Here is a 19,304-nt window from a genome sequence, read left to right as displayed (position 1 = left end):
TCTGTTTCATTCTGTTCTGTGTTGTTCTCCCGAGCATTGTGGCGTGCTGTGTTGGTGCCAGAATATTTCGACACTTGCAGCATGACTTCCAGCATATCTTTGGGTGTGTTGGTTATTTATACAAATAACATATGTCACTGTGTTTTGATGTACAAGTGATAAATCATTCCAAATCTGAATGTTGGCCATTGTTGGGAGACCGCCTCCTACTGCCCACTCACTGTGTCACTGAGATGGTGTGCTGAATCCTTGCAGTTAGACAGGCTTGATCTCTATTCCTTATTTAGAAAAAGAATGGGTAAGCTTATTCAAACATATACCGTCTCTGCCTCTGAAAGGTCTTCCTTACTGACAAAACAAGGAGAGAGTTGTCCTCCCCAGCAGCCTCCACATTTAGCAGATAAACACCCATCTAGCACTATCCTATCACCAAGTTAGATTTGGATCCAATTTGAAAACACACCAGACTCCATGTACACTAACCTTCTGGACCAGACTGACATGTGGGACTTTGTCCGTGTGAACCAGGTCTTCCTCCATCAATTTTAGAATAAAGAGCATGGAGCACATGACAGTACAGGCCCTTCGGCCTCCATTCTTCGTTGTGGTTAGGGTTAGCACAACACTCTACCGTACCAGAAACCCAGGTTCAATTCCCCCCCTTGTTTGTATGTTGTCCCCATAAGAATATGGGTTTCCTCTGCCTGCCCTGGTTTCCTCCCACATTCCAAAGACAGGTCAATTGGTCAAATGGGTGCAATTCAGCCAACCGTCAATGGCTCTTCACTAGTGCTTCATTTTTCTGAGGAACATGTCCCCAGCAGTGGGTATGTTCTCACGTGGTACTTGGTGCTGACATGACTGCTTGTTGCATTGCAGGTGTGTGGTGCCCCTGGAGATCTGCCCTGTCTGGACAGCCCGTGTGGTGGGGCCGGTTGCTACGATGATGACGGCACTAGGCGGTGTGGGGGCCTCAGCTGCGAAGGGGCGGTAGCGGTTGCCGACGGTTCCCTTGGCCGGGCTCAGCAGTCAGAACAGGAGATTCAGAAAGCAATGAATGAGGTGGAGGAACTCTTCCAGAAGGTGAGCAGTCACAGTCACAGTCACAGTCATACTTTATTGATCCCGGGGAAAATTGGTTTTCGTTACAGTTGCACCCTAAATAATAAATAGTAATAAAACCATAAATAGTTAAATAGTAATATGTAAATTATGCCAGTAAATTATGAAATAAGTCCAGGACCAGCCTATTGGCTCAGTGTGTCTGATCCTCCAAGGGAGGAGTTGTAAAGTTTGATGGCCACAGGCAGGAGTAACTTCCTATGATGCTCTGTGTTGCATCTGGGTGGAATGAGTCTCTGGCTGAATGTACTCCTGTGCCCAACCAGTACATTATGTAGTGGATGGGAGACATTGTCCAAGATGGCATGCAACTTGGACAGCATCCTCTTTTCAGACACCACTGTCAGAGAGTCCAGTTCCATCCCCACAACATCACTGGCCTTACGAATGAGTTTGTTGATTCTGTTGGTGTCTGCTACCCTCAGCCTGCTGCCCCAGCACACAACAGCAAACATGATAGCACTGGCCACCACAGACTCGTAGAACATCCTCAGCATCGTCCGGCAGATGTTAAAGGACCTCAGTCTCCTCGGGAGCAGGAGGTTCTCACTTGGCCGTTCAAGCCTGTCCTCCCACTTACTGATCTCACAGCTAATCTAATTGTAACCTCAATGTCCCCTGGTAACCCCTCGTCAAGAATCTGTCTTTAAAGATAGATAAAGATTAGATTTACTTATCACACGTATATGGAAATATAGAGTGGAATACATTGTATTAACGTCAACAATCAACATAGTCTGAAGATCGGCGGGGGAAGCCCACAGCGTCACCACACTTCCAGTACCAACGTCGCACGTCCACTATTTACTAACCCTAACCAGTACGCCTTTGGAATGTGGGAGGAAACTGGAGCAGCCAAGGTAAATGCACGAGGCGATGGGGAGAACGTACAAATTCCTTATAGCTTGTGATGGGAATTGAACTGCTGTAGAGTGTGACACTAACTGCTGTGCTCATGCTGCTCTACCTACGTCTGCCATGCTACCCTACCTCCATCTAGCTCCACCAAACCTCTCCTGCATCTTCTCTGTACCATGCCATCTACCTCTATTGAACCTCTGGGGTATCCTGCTGTCTATCTCTCAAAGTATCAAAGGCTTTGCTCCCACTGCCTTTAGCAGAAGAAAGTTCCAGACTTTGGAACCTTCGTTACCCACCCTCTACCGCCGAGAGATAATATGTCATAATCTTCCGTCTCAAATCAGCGCCCCTGTGTTTCAACAGTGACCCCTAATTCTCCATCCTTGTTGCTCCACTCTTCAAGAAGGGAAAGAGGCAGAAAAAAGGAAATTATAGGCCAGTTAGTCTGACCTGAGTGGTTAGGAAGATGTTAGAGTCCGTTGTTAAGGATGTAGTTTCGGGGTACTTGAAGGCACTTTGGCCATAGTCAGTATGGTTACCTTAAGGAAAGTCTTGTCTGACAAACCTGTTGGAATCCTTTGAGGAAATAACAAGCAGGAGACACAAAGGATAATTCGTGGATGGTTTGTAACTGGATTTGCAGAAGGCCTTTGAGAAGGTGCCACACGAGGCTGCTTAGCAAGATAAAATCCCATGGCGTTACAGGAGAGATGCTGGCATGGATAGAGGAATGGCTGACAGGCAGGAGGCAGCGAGTGAGAATAAAGAGGGCTTTCTCTGGTTGGCTGCCAGTGAGTAGTGGTGTTCCTCAGGGGTCAGTATTGGGACACCTACTTTTCACATTGTTTGTCAGTGATTTAGATAATGGGACTGATGGCTTAGTAGCAGAGTTTGCAGATGATACGAGGATAGGTGGTGGGGTAGGTAGTGCTGAGGAAGATAGGTGGAGGGGTAGGTAGTGCTGAGGAAGCAATGCGATTGCAGCAGGACTTGGACAAATTGGAGGAATGGCAAAAGAGCGGCAGATGGAATACAGTGTTGGGAAATGTATGATTTTGGTAAAAAGAATAGTGCGGGCTATTATCTAAATGGGGAGAAGGTTCAAACATCAGAGGTGCAGAGAGACTTAGGGGTCCTTGTGCAGGACGCCCAGAAGATTAATTTACAGGCTGAGTCTGTGATAAAGAAGGCAAATGCAATGTTGGTATTTATTTCAAGGGGAATAGAACATAAAAGCAAGGAGATATTGCCGAGCCTTTATAAGACAATCAGTCTGCACTTGGAGTATTGTCAACGGTTTTGGGCCCCACATCTCAGAAAGGATGTGTTGTCATTGGAGAGAGTCCAGAGGAGGTTCATGAGGATGACTCTGGGAATGAAGGGGTTAACATGTGAGGAGCATTTGGCAGCTTTGGGCCTGTACTCACTGAAATTTAGAAGAATGTGGGGGAATCTAATTAAAACCTACCAAATGTTGAAAGGACTAGATAGGGTGGATGTGGAGAGGATATTTCCTATAGTGGGGGTATCCAGAACTGGAGGGCACAGCCTCAAAATTGAAGGGTGACCCTTAGAACAGAGGTAAGGAGGAATTTTTTTAGCCAGAGAGTGGTGAATCTGTGGAATGCTCTGCCACACACTGTGGTGGAGGCCAAGTCCATGGATATATTTAAGGTGGAAGTTGATAGTTTTCTGATCGGTCAGGGCATCAAAGGATATAGCAAGAAGGCAGGTGTATGGGGTTGAGTGGGATCTGGGATCCGCCTTGATGGAATGGTGGAGCAGACTCGATGGGCCAGTTGGCCTAATTCTGCTCCTGTATCTCATGGTCTTACAGTCTACATACACCTTACCTGCCCTCTGAACATCCGTCAGCATCACTCTCGGTCAAGTACCCTCTCTCTCTCTCCAAGCAGACGTAAACACGGTCTAACCACTCTTTCCTCATGAGACAAATTGCCTATCTCCAGAAAATGTTTCTGAACTTCTTTCAGTGCACAAATCACTATCCAGGACACGCTCTTCCTCATTGCTACCATCAGGGAGGACGTACATACAAGAGCCTGAACACCCACAATCAATGATTCAGGAACGGCTCCTTGTCCTCCACCATCAAATTTTTGACCGGTCCTTGAATCCACGAACACTACCTCACTATTGCTTTCTTTTTACATTATTATTTTGTAATTGATAGATATTTACATCTTTGCACTGCACTGCTGTCACGAAACAACAAACTTCACATCCCACATCCTACTTGACACTGACAATTAACCTGAACACCTTTAAATAGGGAGATCAGCGCTACCAGATACACCCGATGTGGTCTCAGCTCCAGCCTTTGTGATGGAAACGGAACCTCACTATTGCACTGACTGATGACATTATTAGCTCCTTTAATTCAACCTGTGTACTAGTCTCTGTGAATGGTGTACTGGGAGACCCGTTGCATGCCAGATTTCTTCCTTCTCCCTCCATGCTATGCTTCCTTCCTGCCCAAATGGACAGTTTCACGTTTTACCACCTCAACACTCTGTTGTCCAGGTGTGGCAGAAATCTGCTCTCAAGACGAGGCTCTCTATTCCAGCTCATCTGAAACTCTACACATAACAGTTCAGTACAGCACCCTCTGGCCCACATTGTCTGGGCTGGCACTCTGTGCAAAAAGTAAAATCTGTCACACACAGAGTCATACTCTTACACACACAAATTCAGACTCTCTCTCACACACACACACAAACTTACTTTAAAACCATGTAGCTATATCTATTATTTGCTATGGGTAGATAGCATTTAATTCTGCATCTTTTAATTTTATATCTTTCTCTCAGCCCCAGCTCAGCCTCCAACACTCCAGAGAAAACAGACTTTGTCCAACCTCTTCTTATTGCTAATACACTAATCTTGGCAGAATCCTGGTGGACCTCTTCTGCAGCCTCCACACCCTTCCTGTAAAGGGGTGACCAGAAATACACACAATACTCCAGATGTGGTCTGACCAAAGGCCAACATGACTTCCTGACTCCTTTACCCAAGGTCCCAACCAAGAACACAAGCATGCCATCTGCATTCCCCACCACCTATCCACTTGTGTTACCCCTTTCAGGGAGATGTGGACTTGCACCCCGAGATCCCTCTGGACATCAGTGCTCCTGAGGGTCCTGCCATTCACTGTACACTTTCCTCTTGCACTTGACCTTCCAAAGTGCAACACATCTGGATTAAAGGGTGGATTTAACTCCACCTTCCATGTCTTTGCCCATGTTACCAAATGGTCCACATCCTGCTGAATTCATTCACAGTCTTCCTTACTCTCCAGAATTCCACCAATTTCGGTGTCATTTACAAACTCAGTGATCAGACCACCTCTATCGTCAACCAAATCGTTATTAAAGTCGACAACCATCAGACTCCTGAACCAGTGTGGACAACTTCACTCACCTCAACACTGAACTGGTTCCACACCCAACAGACTCGCTTTCAAGGCTCTACAGCTCCTGTTCTCAGTATTATTTATTTATTTATTTGCACAACTTCCATGTCAAAGTCAAAGTAAATTTATTATCAAAGTGCGTGTATGTCATCAAATAATACCTTCAGATGCTTTTTCTTGTGGGCGTTTATGGGAAACTAAATAAAAACAACAGAATTTATGAAAAATTGTGCATAACTAAACAAACAATGTGAAATTATACAAATAAATGGATGGCTGGAGCATGTATGGAATGCTGGGGGAACTCGTCTTTCATGGAGGGGACTAGTCAGTGGATGTTTAGGGATGAGATCCTTCATCTGGAACATTTGACAGTTTATTCTCCTTCGTTGAAGCTGCCTGATTTGCCGAGTTCCTCCAGCATTTTGTGTGTGTTGCCCACAGAGGTGAGGCTGGTTTCCGTGATGCACTGAGCTGTGTCCATGACTCTCTGCAGTTTTGTGTGGATTAGTATGAATGGGTTAGTATTGTCTCCACGGGCTGAAGGGCAGGTTTCCATTCTGTGGCGAGCAGGTTTCATTGTTGCAGCGTGCACATCTTGGACCACAGGCAGATGGTCTCCTGATCTGTAACATTCTCTGATCTTGCACTTGCAGGTTGCTCTGGCTAAGCTGAAAGCCAATGAAGCAAAGCAGAGAGCTCGGGGGACCCTGGACAAAGCAAACGATGCCAGGGAACGGATTAGTCACTCTAACAAAGAACTCCGTAACCTCATCAATCAAATCCGAAACTTCCTCACACGTAAGACACAGTGCGTTCAAGGGTCAAAGTTATAATCCATCACTGCATGTGGTGATAAAGATTTATACTAACCCTTGGTGCTCTAGGGAGCCACACTGCCATGATTGGAGAGGCATCTGATCACTAATGCCCTAAACATAGGAAATTCTGCAGGTGCTGGAAATCCAGAGCAACACACACAAAATGCTGGAGGAACTCAGCAGGTCAGGCAGCATCTATGGAGGGAAATCAATAATTAATGTCCTGCAGGCAGCAGAATTGCCTCATTATGTTGCCTGTGGTGACAGGGCCCACTCTAGCTGACTTACACCTATTGGGAATCCTAACCTCTGATTTCTGCATTATCTTCCTGTTTAGAAAAGTCAATGTCTTTATTTCATCTCCCAAAATGCACGAACATACTCTTCCCTGTGCTGTATTGCACACTCAGGAGAAATAGTTATAAATCTGGGCTTGCCTGCAGCTGTCTCTGCACTAAGACCATAAACTACCTTATTCTGTACCTCATTTTAACCCACCTCTTGGTAGAGGTGTACAGGGTGATAAGAGACACAGCCAGCACCGATTTCCCAGGGCAGCAACGGATATTACGAGAGGGCATATTTTTAAGGTAACTGGAGGAAAGTATAGTGGGGGTGTCAGAGGTAGAGCGGTGGGTGTGTGGATTTCATTGTCAGTGTGATGGTAGAGGCAGATACATCAGGGTCATTTAAGAGACTCTATGGCACATGGGTGATAGGAAAATGGAGGGCTATTTGGGAGGGAAGGGTTACATTGATCTTAGAGTTGGTTAAATGATCAGCACAATATAGTGGGCTGAAGTGTCTGTTCAGTGTTGCAATGTTCTCTGTTCTGTGTTGTATCTCCACAGAGGAGGGTGCGGACCCCGACAGCATTGAGATGGTGGCCAGTCAGGTGCTCAAGCTCTCGATCCCCGCCTCCCCACAGCAAATCCGTCACCTTGCAGAGGAGATCAAGGACAAGGTCAGCAGCTTATCCAATGTGGATGACATCTTGGATCAAACTGCAGATGACGTGAGGAGAGCTAGTCAGCTTCTTCAGGATGCAAGAAGGGCAAGGTAGGTCCATGGCAGAATGTCCATGTTTTACGTCCGCAGCAGAACGCCCACGCGGTAGGTCTGCGGCGGAACGCCCACATTTTAGGTCCACAGGGAAACATCCACATGGTAGGTTCCAGGAGAATGTCCACATGCTACCTCCACACAGTAGATCCACAGTGGAATATCCACAGGGAAGGTTCACATAGAAAGTCCACATTCAAATGTTCTCCAGCTCCTGCCATTCATCTACTAGTGTCGGCGAAACTGGGAAAACCAGCGTCTAGTCATAAACAACAGAGATTCTGCAGTTGCTGGAAATCCAGAGCAACACTCACAAAACGCTGGTGAACTCAGTAGGTCAGGCAGCATCTATGGAGAAGAGTAAACTATTGATGTTTCAGGCCAAGACCCTGACGAGACTGAACTCCTGCCTCAGCAAGGACCTGGATCCATTGCAATTTGCCTATCGCCACAATAGGTCAATGGCAGACGCAATCTCAACGGCTCTTCACACAGCCTTTGACCAACTGGACAATACAAACTGCTATGTCAGGACTGTAGCTCCGCATTTAACACCATCATTCCCACAATCCTGATTGATAAGTTACAGAACCTGGGCCTCTGTACCTCCCTCTGAAATTGGATCCTCGACTTCCACAATCTGTGGATTGGTGATAATATCTCCTCCTTGCTGAAGATCAACACTGGCGCACCTCAGGGGTGTGTGCTTAGCCCACTGTTCTACTCTCTATATACACACGACTCTGTGGCTAGGCATAGCTCAAATACCATCTATTGCTGATGATACAACGATTGTTGGTAGAATCTCAGGTGGTGACAAGAGGGTGTAAAGGAGTGAGATATGCCAACTAGTGGAGTGGTGTCGCAGCAACAACCTGGCACTCACTGTCAGTAAGACGAAAAAGCTGATTGTGGACTTCAGGAAGGGTAAGGTGAGGGAACACACACCAGTTCTCACAGAGGAATCAGAAGTGGAGAGAGTGAGCAGTTTCAAGTTCCTGGGTGTCAAGATCTCTGAGGATCTAACCTGGTCCCAACATATCAATACAGCTATAAAGAAGGCAAGACAGTGACTATACTTCTATATATGATATGTGGAGAGCATTCTGACAGGCTGCATCACTGTCTGGTATGGAGGGGCTACTGCACAGGACCGAAAGAAGCTGCAGAGGGTCGTAAATTTAATCAGCTCCATCTTGGGTACTAGCCTAAATGTTCTAGCCTACACAAAGTACCCAGGACATCTTCAAGGTGGTGTCTCAGAAAGGCAGCGTCCATTATTAAGGACCTCCAGCACCCAGGGCATGCCCTTTTCTCACTGTTACCACCAGGTAGGAGGTACAGGAGCCTGAAGGCACACACTCAGTGATTCAGGAACAGCTTCTTCCCCTCTGCCATCCGATTCCTAAATGGACATTGAACCTGTGAATGCTACTTCACTATTTTAGTAGATATTATTTGTTTTTGCACGATTTTAATCTATTCAATATAAGTAAATCTATTCAATTTACTTATTTATTTATGCTTTTTTTCTCTCCTATATTATATATGGCATTGAACTGCTGCTGCTAAGTTAACAAATTTCACGCCACATGCCGGTGATAATAAAGCTGATTCTGATTCTGATCAGGACTGGAAAGGAAGAAGTTAGGGAGAGGGAGAGGAGTACAACCTGGCAGGTGATAGGTGAGACCAGGGGAGGGGGTTAGGTGGGAGGCTGGATGATGAAGTGTGAAACTGGGAGCAGATGGGTAGAAAAGGTAAAGGGCTGTAAAGGAGGAATCTGATAGGAGAGGACAGTGGACCATGTTAGAAAGGGAAGGAGGAGTGGAACCAGAGGGAAGACAGGTGACAGGTGAGGAGAAGGTACGGTGAGAGAGGTGCACTCCCAGCACCCAGATTAAATGATGCAGCTATCCCTGTCACTCAGGAGTTTTGCTTGGTTGTTTCAGCCACTCCCATGCTGGGAGAGAGGGAATCAACGGGAGATAGTATCAGAGAGCAGAGAACTACAGGTTCTTCACTCTGAGGGTGGTGAGAGTGTGGAATGAGTTGCCAGTGAAAATGGTGGATGTGGGTTCAATTTCAACATTTAAGGGAAGTTTGGATAAGTACAGTACATGGAGGCCCAATGGGGTATAGGGTATGGAGGGATGGTGCAGGTGCAGGTCAATGGGACGAGTCAGAAGACCAGGATGGAACGGACTAGGAGGTCTGCAGGGCCTGTCTGTGTGCTGTAGCGTTCTGTGACTCTGACTAGTGCAGGGGCAGTCAGAGGCTCAGCAAGACACCAAGGTCGCAGCAGGAGATGTGAGCTATTGTGTGTGCAGAACACTTACATTCCCCATGTACCAAAACATGGCATTCTCTGTCTCTCTGTTTCTCTCTGGCACTTTTTGTGAGCTGGGAATGAGCATTGGACTGTTTGCTTATTTTCCTGTCAAGGAGCCGTGCGGAAAACGTGAAGAACACGGCTGAGGTGGTGAAGCAAGCCCTAGAGGAGGCAGCCCGAGCTCAGGACGCTGCGCAAACAGCCATCAGACAAGCCAAGGGAGACATCGAGGAGAGTGACCAGACACTGAATGGGGTGAGGAGGAGCTGCCGATATAATCCTCGCCAGGTTGACCAGAGAACACAGGCATGCCCTTCCCCAAAGTGTTCCATTCAACCGTTTTTAATTCCCAATCTCTGATAAAGCTACCCAACAAAAATCATTTCATCTAGTAATTAAACAACTTAACTGAAACTCAGAATCACACCTTCTCAATGAAGAGTCCCAAACTACAAATGCTTGTCTGTTAAAATCTGCTCCCTGATTTCACTCCTGTATCTTAATTGTTTTCTGTATGAAGTTGTGCGTGTCCTCTTTGGCCCTCACCAATTTTTATCAATGCACCTGAGAAAGCATCCGATCTGGAAGTATCAAGCTTGTTTAGGCAACTCATAAAAACGAGAGATTCTGCAGATGCTGGAAATCCAAGACAACACACTCAAAATATTGGAGGAACTCAGCAGGTGAGACAGCGTCTTTGGAGAGGAATAAACAGTCAACATTTTGGGCCAAGACCCTTCTTCAGGACTGGAAAGGAAGAAGGAAGAATACAAAGATGGGGGAGGGGGAGGATAACTAGAAGGTGATAGGTGAAGCCACGTGGGTGGTAAAGATAAAGGGCTGGAGAAGATGGAAGCTGACAGGACAGGAGAGTGGACCATAGGAGAAAGGGAAGAAAGTTGGACACCAGGGGGAGGTGATAGGCAGGTATGGAGAATAGGTAAGAGGCCAGAATGGGAAATGGAAGAAGAGGGGAGGGGGATCATTTATTTTTACCAGAAGGGAACATCGATGTTCATGTACCCAGATGGAACATGAGATGTTACTCCTCCACCCTGAGAATGGCCTCATCATAGCAAACAGGAGGCCATGGAGCAATATGCCAGAACAGGAATGGGAATAGGAATTAAAATGGAGGGCCACTGGGAAATTCCTCTTTTGGCAGAGGGAACTTGAGAGAGTTATTGACACAGCTCGGCACATCACAGATACGAGCCTCCCCTCCATGGAGTCTGTCTACACTTCTCAAAGCCTCAGTAAAGCCATCAGTATGATCAATGACCCAGCCACCCTGGGCATTTTCTCTTCTCCCCCTCCGGTTGAGCAGATGATACAAAAGCCTGAAAGCACGTCCCAGCAGGCTCAAGGACGGCCTCTATCCTCGGCCGTTGAATGTTTTCCTCGTGCAAGAAGAGGACGTTTGACCTCAATCTACTTTGTGACCTTGCACCCTCCCGACTGTCTGCACTGCACCTTCTCTGTAGCTGTTACACTTGATTCTGTGTTCTTGTTCCACCTCAATGCACTGAGTAAGGAATGTTTTTGTATATGCAAGAGAAGATTTTAACTGTAAATGTAACTAAGGTAAACTCATTTAACCTATTTATAGGCAGACTCCATCAGTGATATTGCCTCTGGTTTTAGAACATAGACTAGTACAGCACAGGATCAGGCCCTTCGGCCCACAATGCTGTGCCAAACCAATTCAATTAGTCATCCAAATGCCAACTAAACATAATCATCCCTGATGAAAATGGCAGAGTTTGTCATCAAAATGTTGGTTAAAATTGATACCTGTACCCAGCTGGAAGCCCAGAAAGAGCTTATTCATAAGCTAATCTCTTCTGCCCAAACAATGTCCCTATCCTTCCATTTCCCTGACATTCACGAGTTTATCTAACGTCTCTTAATTGTCCCTGATGTATCTCACTCTGCCGCCACCACAGAGAGTGCATCCCAGGCACCCGCCACGCTCTGTAAAATAACTTCCCCTCACATCTCCTCTAAAATTACCCCCTCTCAAATCGAATGTACACCTTCTGGTGTTAGACATTTCAACCCCGGGAAACAGATATTCTCTGTCCACTCTCTCTGTGCCTCTCATAATCTTATAAAACTTTATCAGGTCTCCCCTCAGCCTTTGCCACTCCTGAGAAAACAGCCCAAGTTTGTCCAGTTAATCTCCCATTATAGCCCATGCTCACTAATCCAGGCAACATCCTGGTAAAATTATTAGATTTTTCCCTCAGTAGCACATCCTGTCCTTGTATTTGCAACACATCACACTTCTTTATCAGCCTCCAACGGCCCCAATAATTCATCCCATAACACCATAAGACATAGGAATAGAATGAGGCTATTCAGCCCATCAAGTCTACTCCATCATTCCATCATGGCTAATCCTTCTCAACCTCATTCTCCTGCCTTCGCCCTGTAACCTTTGACACCCTATCAACCTCCACTAATTATACCCAATGACTTGGCCTCCACAACTGTCTATGGCAATGAAATCGAGAGATTCACCACCCTCTGGCTAAAGAAGTTCCTCCTCATCTCTTGTTCTAAAGGGACATCGGTCTATCTCGGCCTTTCAACATTCAATAGGTTTCAATAAGGTTCCCCTCATTCTTCTAAGCTCTCAGCAACCATGGCCTCACCTCCTTTCTGACATTCCCACTGTCCTGTCCACCTCTCTTCCCACTTCTCTGCAACTCAAAGAACAATACATGTGAAAGAAGAAATATTTTATATGATTCTTCACATGTATATTATTCATTGAGCAACAACGCAAACTGGTTGCTTCACAGTCTGGTATGGTGAGGTCACTGCACAAGATTGGGCAAAGCAGCAGGCAGTTGTGAATTCAGTCAGCTCTATCATGGGCACCAGCCCCCCCAGCATCCAGGACATCTTCAAAAGGCAATGCCTCAGAAAGGCGGCGTCCATCACGAGGGACCCTCATCACCCAGGACATGCCCTCTTCTCATTGCAGGAGCCAGAAGACACACACTCAATGTTTCAGGAACAGTTTCTTCCCCTCCGCCATCAGGTTTCTGAATGGTCCATAAAACCACGAATACTACATCACAAGTTTTTTTTTGCTCTCCTTTTGCACGACTTAATTTTTATGTTTATTTCCTATTGTCATTTATAGATTTCTTTCATTATTATGCATTGCAATATACTACTGACATAAATTTCACAACACATGCCAGTGATATTAATTCTGATTCGGATTAGGATTCTGCTTGCTCTCTCATCACAGCCGTTTCCCAAATATGCATTTCCCATCTCCGAGGAGTTGTCAGAACCTGAACCCTATCGTAAGCTGGGGACTGCCTCACTGCACCCCTCTCATCAGCAGCTTCAAACTATCTGATAATTCAGATCTTTTCACCTGCTGGTGTGCTGACTGCACTATCCAGGACACCTCACTGTGTCTGCTGTACTGCCTGCTCTGCCGATGACCTTGTTCACTGGCCCCACTGTTCACCAGTAATGGGAGTTACTGAGATAAGGAGCACATTGTGAACTACTACTACGTCGACTCAGGCCTAGGGGGCCAGCGTTGGGCACAATGACGGACTCTCCACTTCTCCCTCTCCCTCATCAGTGTGTTCAGTTCATCTACATTAGCTGCACTGCTGCCTTCTAGGACCGTGTTGACCATAGTCTTGGGAGGGCGCCCAGGGTTCATCCTCCTGTGCTTGGGCTCCCATATGATGACTAGGCTGGCAGGTAGCTCAGGGTGGCGTAGACAGTGCCCCGCTAGTTGCAGTCTTCTCACCTCCATTTTAATGGTGAGCATCGGTAGGTTGTTATAGAGCTCAACATTCTTCTTGTGCTGTTGCCAACTCACGTCAAGAGCCATCCAGAGCATTCGTGTATAGCAACCACCTAGAGACTTTTGCATCGTCTTGGTGAGTGTCCACGTCTCACGTCCGTACGTGAAAATGGACTCTATGACTGCTATGAAAATCCTCTTTTTAAGCCCTCTGGTCAGGTTCGACTTCCAGATTTCCTTCATGTTGTTCATAGCCCTCCACGCCAGTGCCTTCCATATCTTTATGTCCTTCTCTGAACTCATCATTCTTGACCCATTGTGAAAGTCAAAGTAAACATTATCAAAGTACATGTGGGTCACTGAATACTACCTTGGGATTCATATTCTTGCAGGCATAGAATATAAAGAGTAAGTGACTAAGGCTTCCGTCGGGCAGGGTCCACCATGGAAGTGGCATCCTGGCTGTCCAAATACACCAGCCTGGGCATTACCATATGGAGAGTGAGCTGTTGTACCCAGCTCCCCCTCTCCACGCATCTGATAAACCATAAACCCAAAGGAACGGCAGAGACCAATACAGTTTGGTACCAGCAGCGTCACAGGAGTTGCCAGTCAGCACTGAACTCAGCATAGGACTGCTTTAGGGTCTCCAGATCTGGACTGTTTCCTCAGGGTTTACTCCCAAGGCCTTCCCCAAGAGTGGGTATAGATGCCAGGCAGCGGGGGTTTGAGATCGGAGTTTTCCTTCCCTTCTCTTAAATGAGCTGCCAACCACGGCTGACGAGCCCCATCTGTCCGAAGTGACTGGTTTTAAGACACCAGTAACCTGCCTTTGTTCCTGCTCCTGTCAGTAGAAACAGCTCCGCTGGGTTTACTAGCTAAGCCGTACGTGAAGGGCAGGAGCTGGACTTGGTTGTCAGGGGCTTTTTGGGAGCACTTAATGGGTTATCCCCACTACCACCCCCAGCGATAACGACCTTAAGGAATGACGGGAAAATAAAGAAATACAATAGAATTTATGAAAAATATACATAAACAAAGACTGACACAACCCATGTTTCAAAGAAGGCAAATTGTGCAAATAATAAACAAACAAGCAAACAGAACATGAACGATAGAATCCTTGACAGTAGACCCGAGAGGATCCAATGTTGACTTTGGAGTTGAGGTGAGTGCTGGTACTGGAACCTGATGATTGAGGGGGTAATGACTGTTCCTGGACCTGGTGGTGTGGGAACTAAAGCTCCTGTATCTCCTACCCGTTGGTAGTAGAGAGGAGAGAGCATGGCCTGGATGGTGAGGGTCCTTGATGAGGGAAGCTGCTTTCTTGTGGCGGTGCTCCTTGTAGGTGTGCTCAGGGGTGGGGAGGCCTTTGCCTGTGATGGACTGTGTTGTGTACACTACTTCAAGGCATTACTGATGGTGAGCTGGTCCCTTTCTCCCACTTTCTGGCAGATCCGGAACAGAACAGCGAGTGCAGAGAGGGAGCTGATGGAAGCGATGGACCGGCTGACAGAGCTTGACAATGGAATCAACGCACTCAAAATGAAACGAGCCAGCAATAACCTGGTGGCATCCCAGGCAGTAGGGACAGCTACATCAGCACGGGATAAAGCCAATGAGGCCAAACAGGTACAACCAAAGAGAGCAGACTCTCAGCCTGTGGACTGACTGGGGAGCTCTTACCAAGTGAGCTGGTGGGAACATTGAGCTGCTGATCTCCTGTTCTGGTGACTCCTGTGACCCCACCGTTGTTTGGTGTGTGTCCTCACTTGGTTAAAGCCATTAAAACCATTGCCGTTAGCGTGAGTGCAGGGACCAACAGTTTAGATTTGAGGAAGCTTATCTACTCCTTTAATGAAATTACAGTAACCCTTAAAAACTCAAGAAGTTAAAAGTAAATTTATTATCAAAATACTATATATTACCTTGAGATTCATTTTCTTGCAGGCACCTACAGGAAAATAAAGAAATACTATAGAATTAATGGAAAATTATACATAAGTTAAAACAGACAATCAATGAACGAAAGAAGACAAATTGTGCATGAATTAATGTAATACATAAGTAAATAATTCTAAGAGTGTTACTTGTAGAGTCCTTGAAAGCAAGTCTGTAGGTTGTGGAATCATTTCAGCGTTGAGATGAGTGAAGTTATCCACGCTAGTTCAGGAGCCTGATGGTTGTAGGGTAATAACTGTTCCTGAACCTGGTAGAGTGCAGAAAGATGTAAGGAATGGTTGTCGTGTTCCCCGTTGCTTTAGCCTGGCCCGAAGTCAGCCCTGCAAACTTGCTTTCTATGGTGGACATAAGGTGGAATCCACCATACTGTATTCTTCTCACTGCATCTCTCAGATGTATTGTATGTTTTTAAAATAAGAAATCTCACTTACAAAAGGGCTGACTGCACATTGTTGTGATCAGCTTTCTCACTGATCCTATCAATGTACCAGTCAGGTCCTGAGTCTAACACAAAAATGATGCATTATCACCTCGAGAGAAAAACTGGGTCGGTACTCTTTATCAGTGAAACCCTTGAGGAGGGCAGGAAAGTCAAGGTCAGTTAGCACCCATCTTACATCTACTAAAACTGACGAACGGGGAGGGATTTCTCACTTCCTTCCCAGCTGGTGGTGCCCACAACCCAGGTGACCTCATTGTGAATGCACCTGAAGATGGTTGTGGACAGGGATGGACAGTGCTGAGGGGGAAGAGCGTATAGTCCTGACAGACCATCTGCTCTTTCTCTGTCCTTCAACACCTCAGGATTATACTTGGTTTTGCTTGCAGATGTTGCATGGTCCTCTCACAGACAAGTACAAAACGGTGCATGGTCTGGTGGACCGGAAGAGTGGTACGGTCTTCAGCGCAAAGCACAAGGCAGAGCACCTTCGGGATGAAGCCAGGGACCTGCTGAGGGATGCACAGGACAAGCTGAAGAGGCTGAGTGGTGAGATGATACCACATCTTAAAAGTGGTACTTTCAAAGCCAGAATTGTGACCTGTTTGTGACCTTTTTCATGCAAGTTCTGGTAACTGCTAAGCACTGAGAACTGGTAGGATTTCACTGAGAAGGAGACGTTATAGCTGTCATGGACAGTGGTTAAAGGGCCTGGTTCTGACCTCACCATTCCCCAGGGTAACATTCACCCTGTCTATACCCCTCACTGTAAACAGCACAGACCTCACCATTCCCCAGGGTAACATTCACCCTGTCCGTACCCCTCACTGTAAACAACAGAGACCGCACCATCTAAGAGACATTTGGACAGACCTGTGGTTGGCTTAATAGTTAGCGTAATGCATTATAGTGCCAGTGACCTTATTCAATCTCCCTGCTGTCTGTAAAGGGTTTGTCATTCTCCCAATGACTGCGTGGGTTTCCTCTGGGTGCCCCGGTTTCCTCCCACATTCTAAAGACATACGGGTTGTGAGCATGCTGTGTTGGTGCCAGAGGTGTGGTGACACTTACTGGCTGGTGTAATCCTCAGATTGTGTTGGCTGTTGACATAAAGAATGTATTTCTCTGTATGTTTTGATGTACGTGTCACAAATAAATCTAATCTTTAATCTTTGGATGGGGAGGTTTAAAAGAAACTCTGGGAAAAGGGACAAGGTCAGGACCTTGGCCAGCATGGATGAGGTGAGGTGTGATGTATAATTCAATGTCTCTGCTGTCGCTCCATTCTGGAACCTGGTGTACTCCTGACTCTCAATTCTTTGCAACCATCTCGGCAGGAATCTTTATTTTGATTTAGAGATTTAGCAGTGTAACAGGCCCTTGTAGTCCAATGAGCACATGTTGCCCAATTACACCCATGTAACCAACTAACCACTAACCCATACATCTTTGGATTTTGGGAAGGAATTGGAGCATGTGGAGGAAAGCCACATGGTCACAGAGAGAAGGTACAAACTCCTTAGAGACAGTGGCAAGAGCTGAACCTGGGTCACTGGCACTGTTATGGCATTATACCAGCCGCATGATCTCTGGAATTCTTTCTACACCTTACTGTCTCTCTTAACTCCTTGAGGCGTGCTGTTGATGAGGCTTCTGGGCACCGGTCCTATTCTCTTCAAGAAATATTGTTTGGTGTCGATTCTATGTGGTAAGACTGCGGTTCGTTGTTCTTCCAACCCTAACCGGCTGAATTTTCTCCCATCCAACAGTTCTTGAGATTCAGTATGAAGCCAATGAGCAGATTTTGGAAGAGAAGGCGCGACAGCTGGACGGCCTAGAGGAGAAGATGAAAGACATTTTAAAAGCCATTAACCTGCAGATTCAGATCTACAACACCTGCCAGTGAATGACGATAAGTGTGTGTAACCAAGCCTGTAGGGTATCGACAGTATCACAAGCACCCAGCTGTTCAGCTGTAATGTTTACACAGCGGACTAACAATGCCTCATCACATTCTGGATTTTCTTCAGTGCATGTACCACCCCCCACCCCACTGCCCCAACACAAGCCCTCTGGCATCCCAGGTGTCCTGAAAACACAGGGAAATCCAGGAGTTTGGGCCAAACACAGGCCAATGGAACTACCTTGAATGGGCAGCTTAAAGGGCATAGACCAGTTGGGCTGAAGAGTGTGTCTATGCTGTTCGGCTCTATAACTACAATCTGATTAATTCAGCTGTGAAACAGTGGAAGCAGCCCAACAGCCCTGTAAAAATCTAGCTTCAATGTCGCCCACAGTACAGGCTCTTTGGCCCACAATATTGTGCTGACCTTTTAACCTACTCCAAGATCAATCTAATCCTTCCCACGTAGCCCTCCATTTTTTTGTCATCCATGTGTCTATCTACAAGTCTCTAAAATGTCCTTAATGTATCTACTTCTACCTCCACTCCTGGCAGGGCATTCCACAAACCCACCACCTTGTGTAAAAAAAAACACCTCTGACATCCCCCCCATATGTTTCTCAAATCACCTTAAAATTATCATCATTATTATGTGCTGTGTCGTATGACATGGGCGATCATGGTCTTTGACTATGATTGTTATTAGCAAATAGTACAACAGTAGTTTGACATTGGCGCCTTCTGGGCAGTGTCTCTGTAAGACAAGTAAACCCAGCCATTATCAGCACTCTTCAGAGAGCGTCTGCCTGGTGTCAGGACATGTGATATACACCAGCTACTCATCCAACACCTGCCCCCATGGCTTCATGTGATCCTGAAGAGAGGAAAGGGTCAAAGCAGGTGCTACACCTTGCTCGAGGATGACCTTCAGGCTAAAAATGATGCACCCCTGTATTAGCCATTTTCACCCTGGGGAAAGGTCTCTGACTCTCCACTCGAATCATGCCTCATTATCTCATACATCTTTATCAAGTCATCTCCCATGCTCCTTCACCCCAAAGGGAAAGGCCCTAGTTTGCTCAGCTTACCCTCATAAGACATGCTCTCTAATCCAGGCAAATCTCCTCTCTACCGTCTCTGCAGCTTCCACATCCTTCCTATAACGAGGCGACCAGAACTGAACACAATACTGTACTCCCAAGTGTGGTCTAACCAGAGTTCTTCCAGCTGCAACATGACTTTGCAGCTCTTGAACTCAATCCCCTGACTAATGAAGGCCAACATTTCATATTAGATTATGAGGACACACAGTCCTCTTTTATTGTCATTTAGTAATGCATGCATTAAGAAATGATACAATGTTCCTCCATGAATGATATCACAGAAACACAAGACAAACCAAGACTAAGAAAACTGACAAAACCCACATAATTATAACATATAGTTAAACAGTGCAAAGCAATACTGTAATTTAATAAAGAACAGACCATGGCATGGTAATAAAAAAGTCTCAAAGTCTCTCGAAAGTTCCACCATCTCATGCAGACGGTAGAAGGAAGAGAAACTCTCTTCCTACCATGAGCTT

General features: G+C 46.2%; 1 protein-coding gene across 1 annotated transcript in view; it reads left to right on the top strand.

Annotated features, from left to right (window-relative positions):
* The window catches only part of LOC140211300 (laminin subunit beta-2-like), a 135,532-nt gene extending 116,453 nt beyond the window's left edge, over positions 1-19,079 (top strand). Inside the window, exons 22-28 of the mRNA XM_072281010.1 lie at positions 880-1,083; positions 6,073-6,217; positions 7,089-7,296; positions 9,745-9,886; positions 14,871-15,047; positions 16,206-16,365; positions 17,586-19,079. Coding sequence (XP_072137111.1) covers positions 880-1,083; positions 6,073-6,217; positions 7,089-7,296; positions 9,745-9,886; positions 14,871-15,047; positions 16,206-16,365; positions 17,586-17,722 — 1,173 coding nt within the window. The 3' untranslated portion in view covers positions 17,723-19,079. The remainder of the gene's footprint in view (positions 1-879; positions 1,084-6,072; positions 6,218-7,088; positions 7,297-9,744; positions 9,887-14,870; positions 15,048-16,205; positions 16,366-17,585) is intronic.
* The last annotated feature ends 225 nt before the right edge of the window (positions 19,080-19,304 follow it).

Source organism: Mobula birostris, chromosome 16, assembly GCF_030028105.1.
Source record: "Mobula birostris isolate sMobBir1 chromosome 16, sMobBir1.hap1, whole genome shotgun sequence".
Taxonomy (NCBI): Eukaryota; Metazoa; Chordata; class Chondrichthyes; order Myliobatiformes; family Myliobatidae; genus Mobula; species Mobula birostris.
This window is presented reverse-complemented; position numbering and strand designations above follow the sequence as displayed.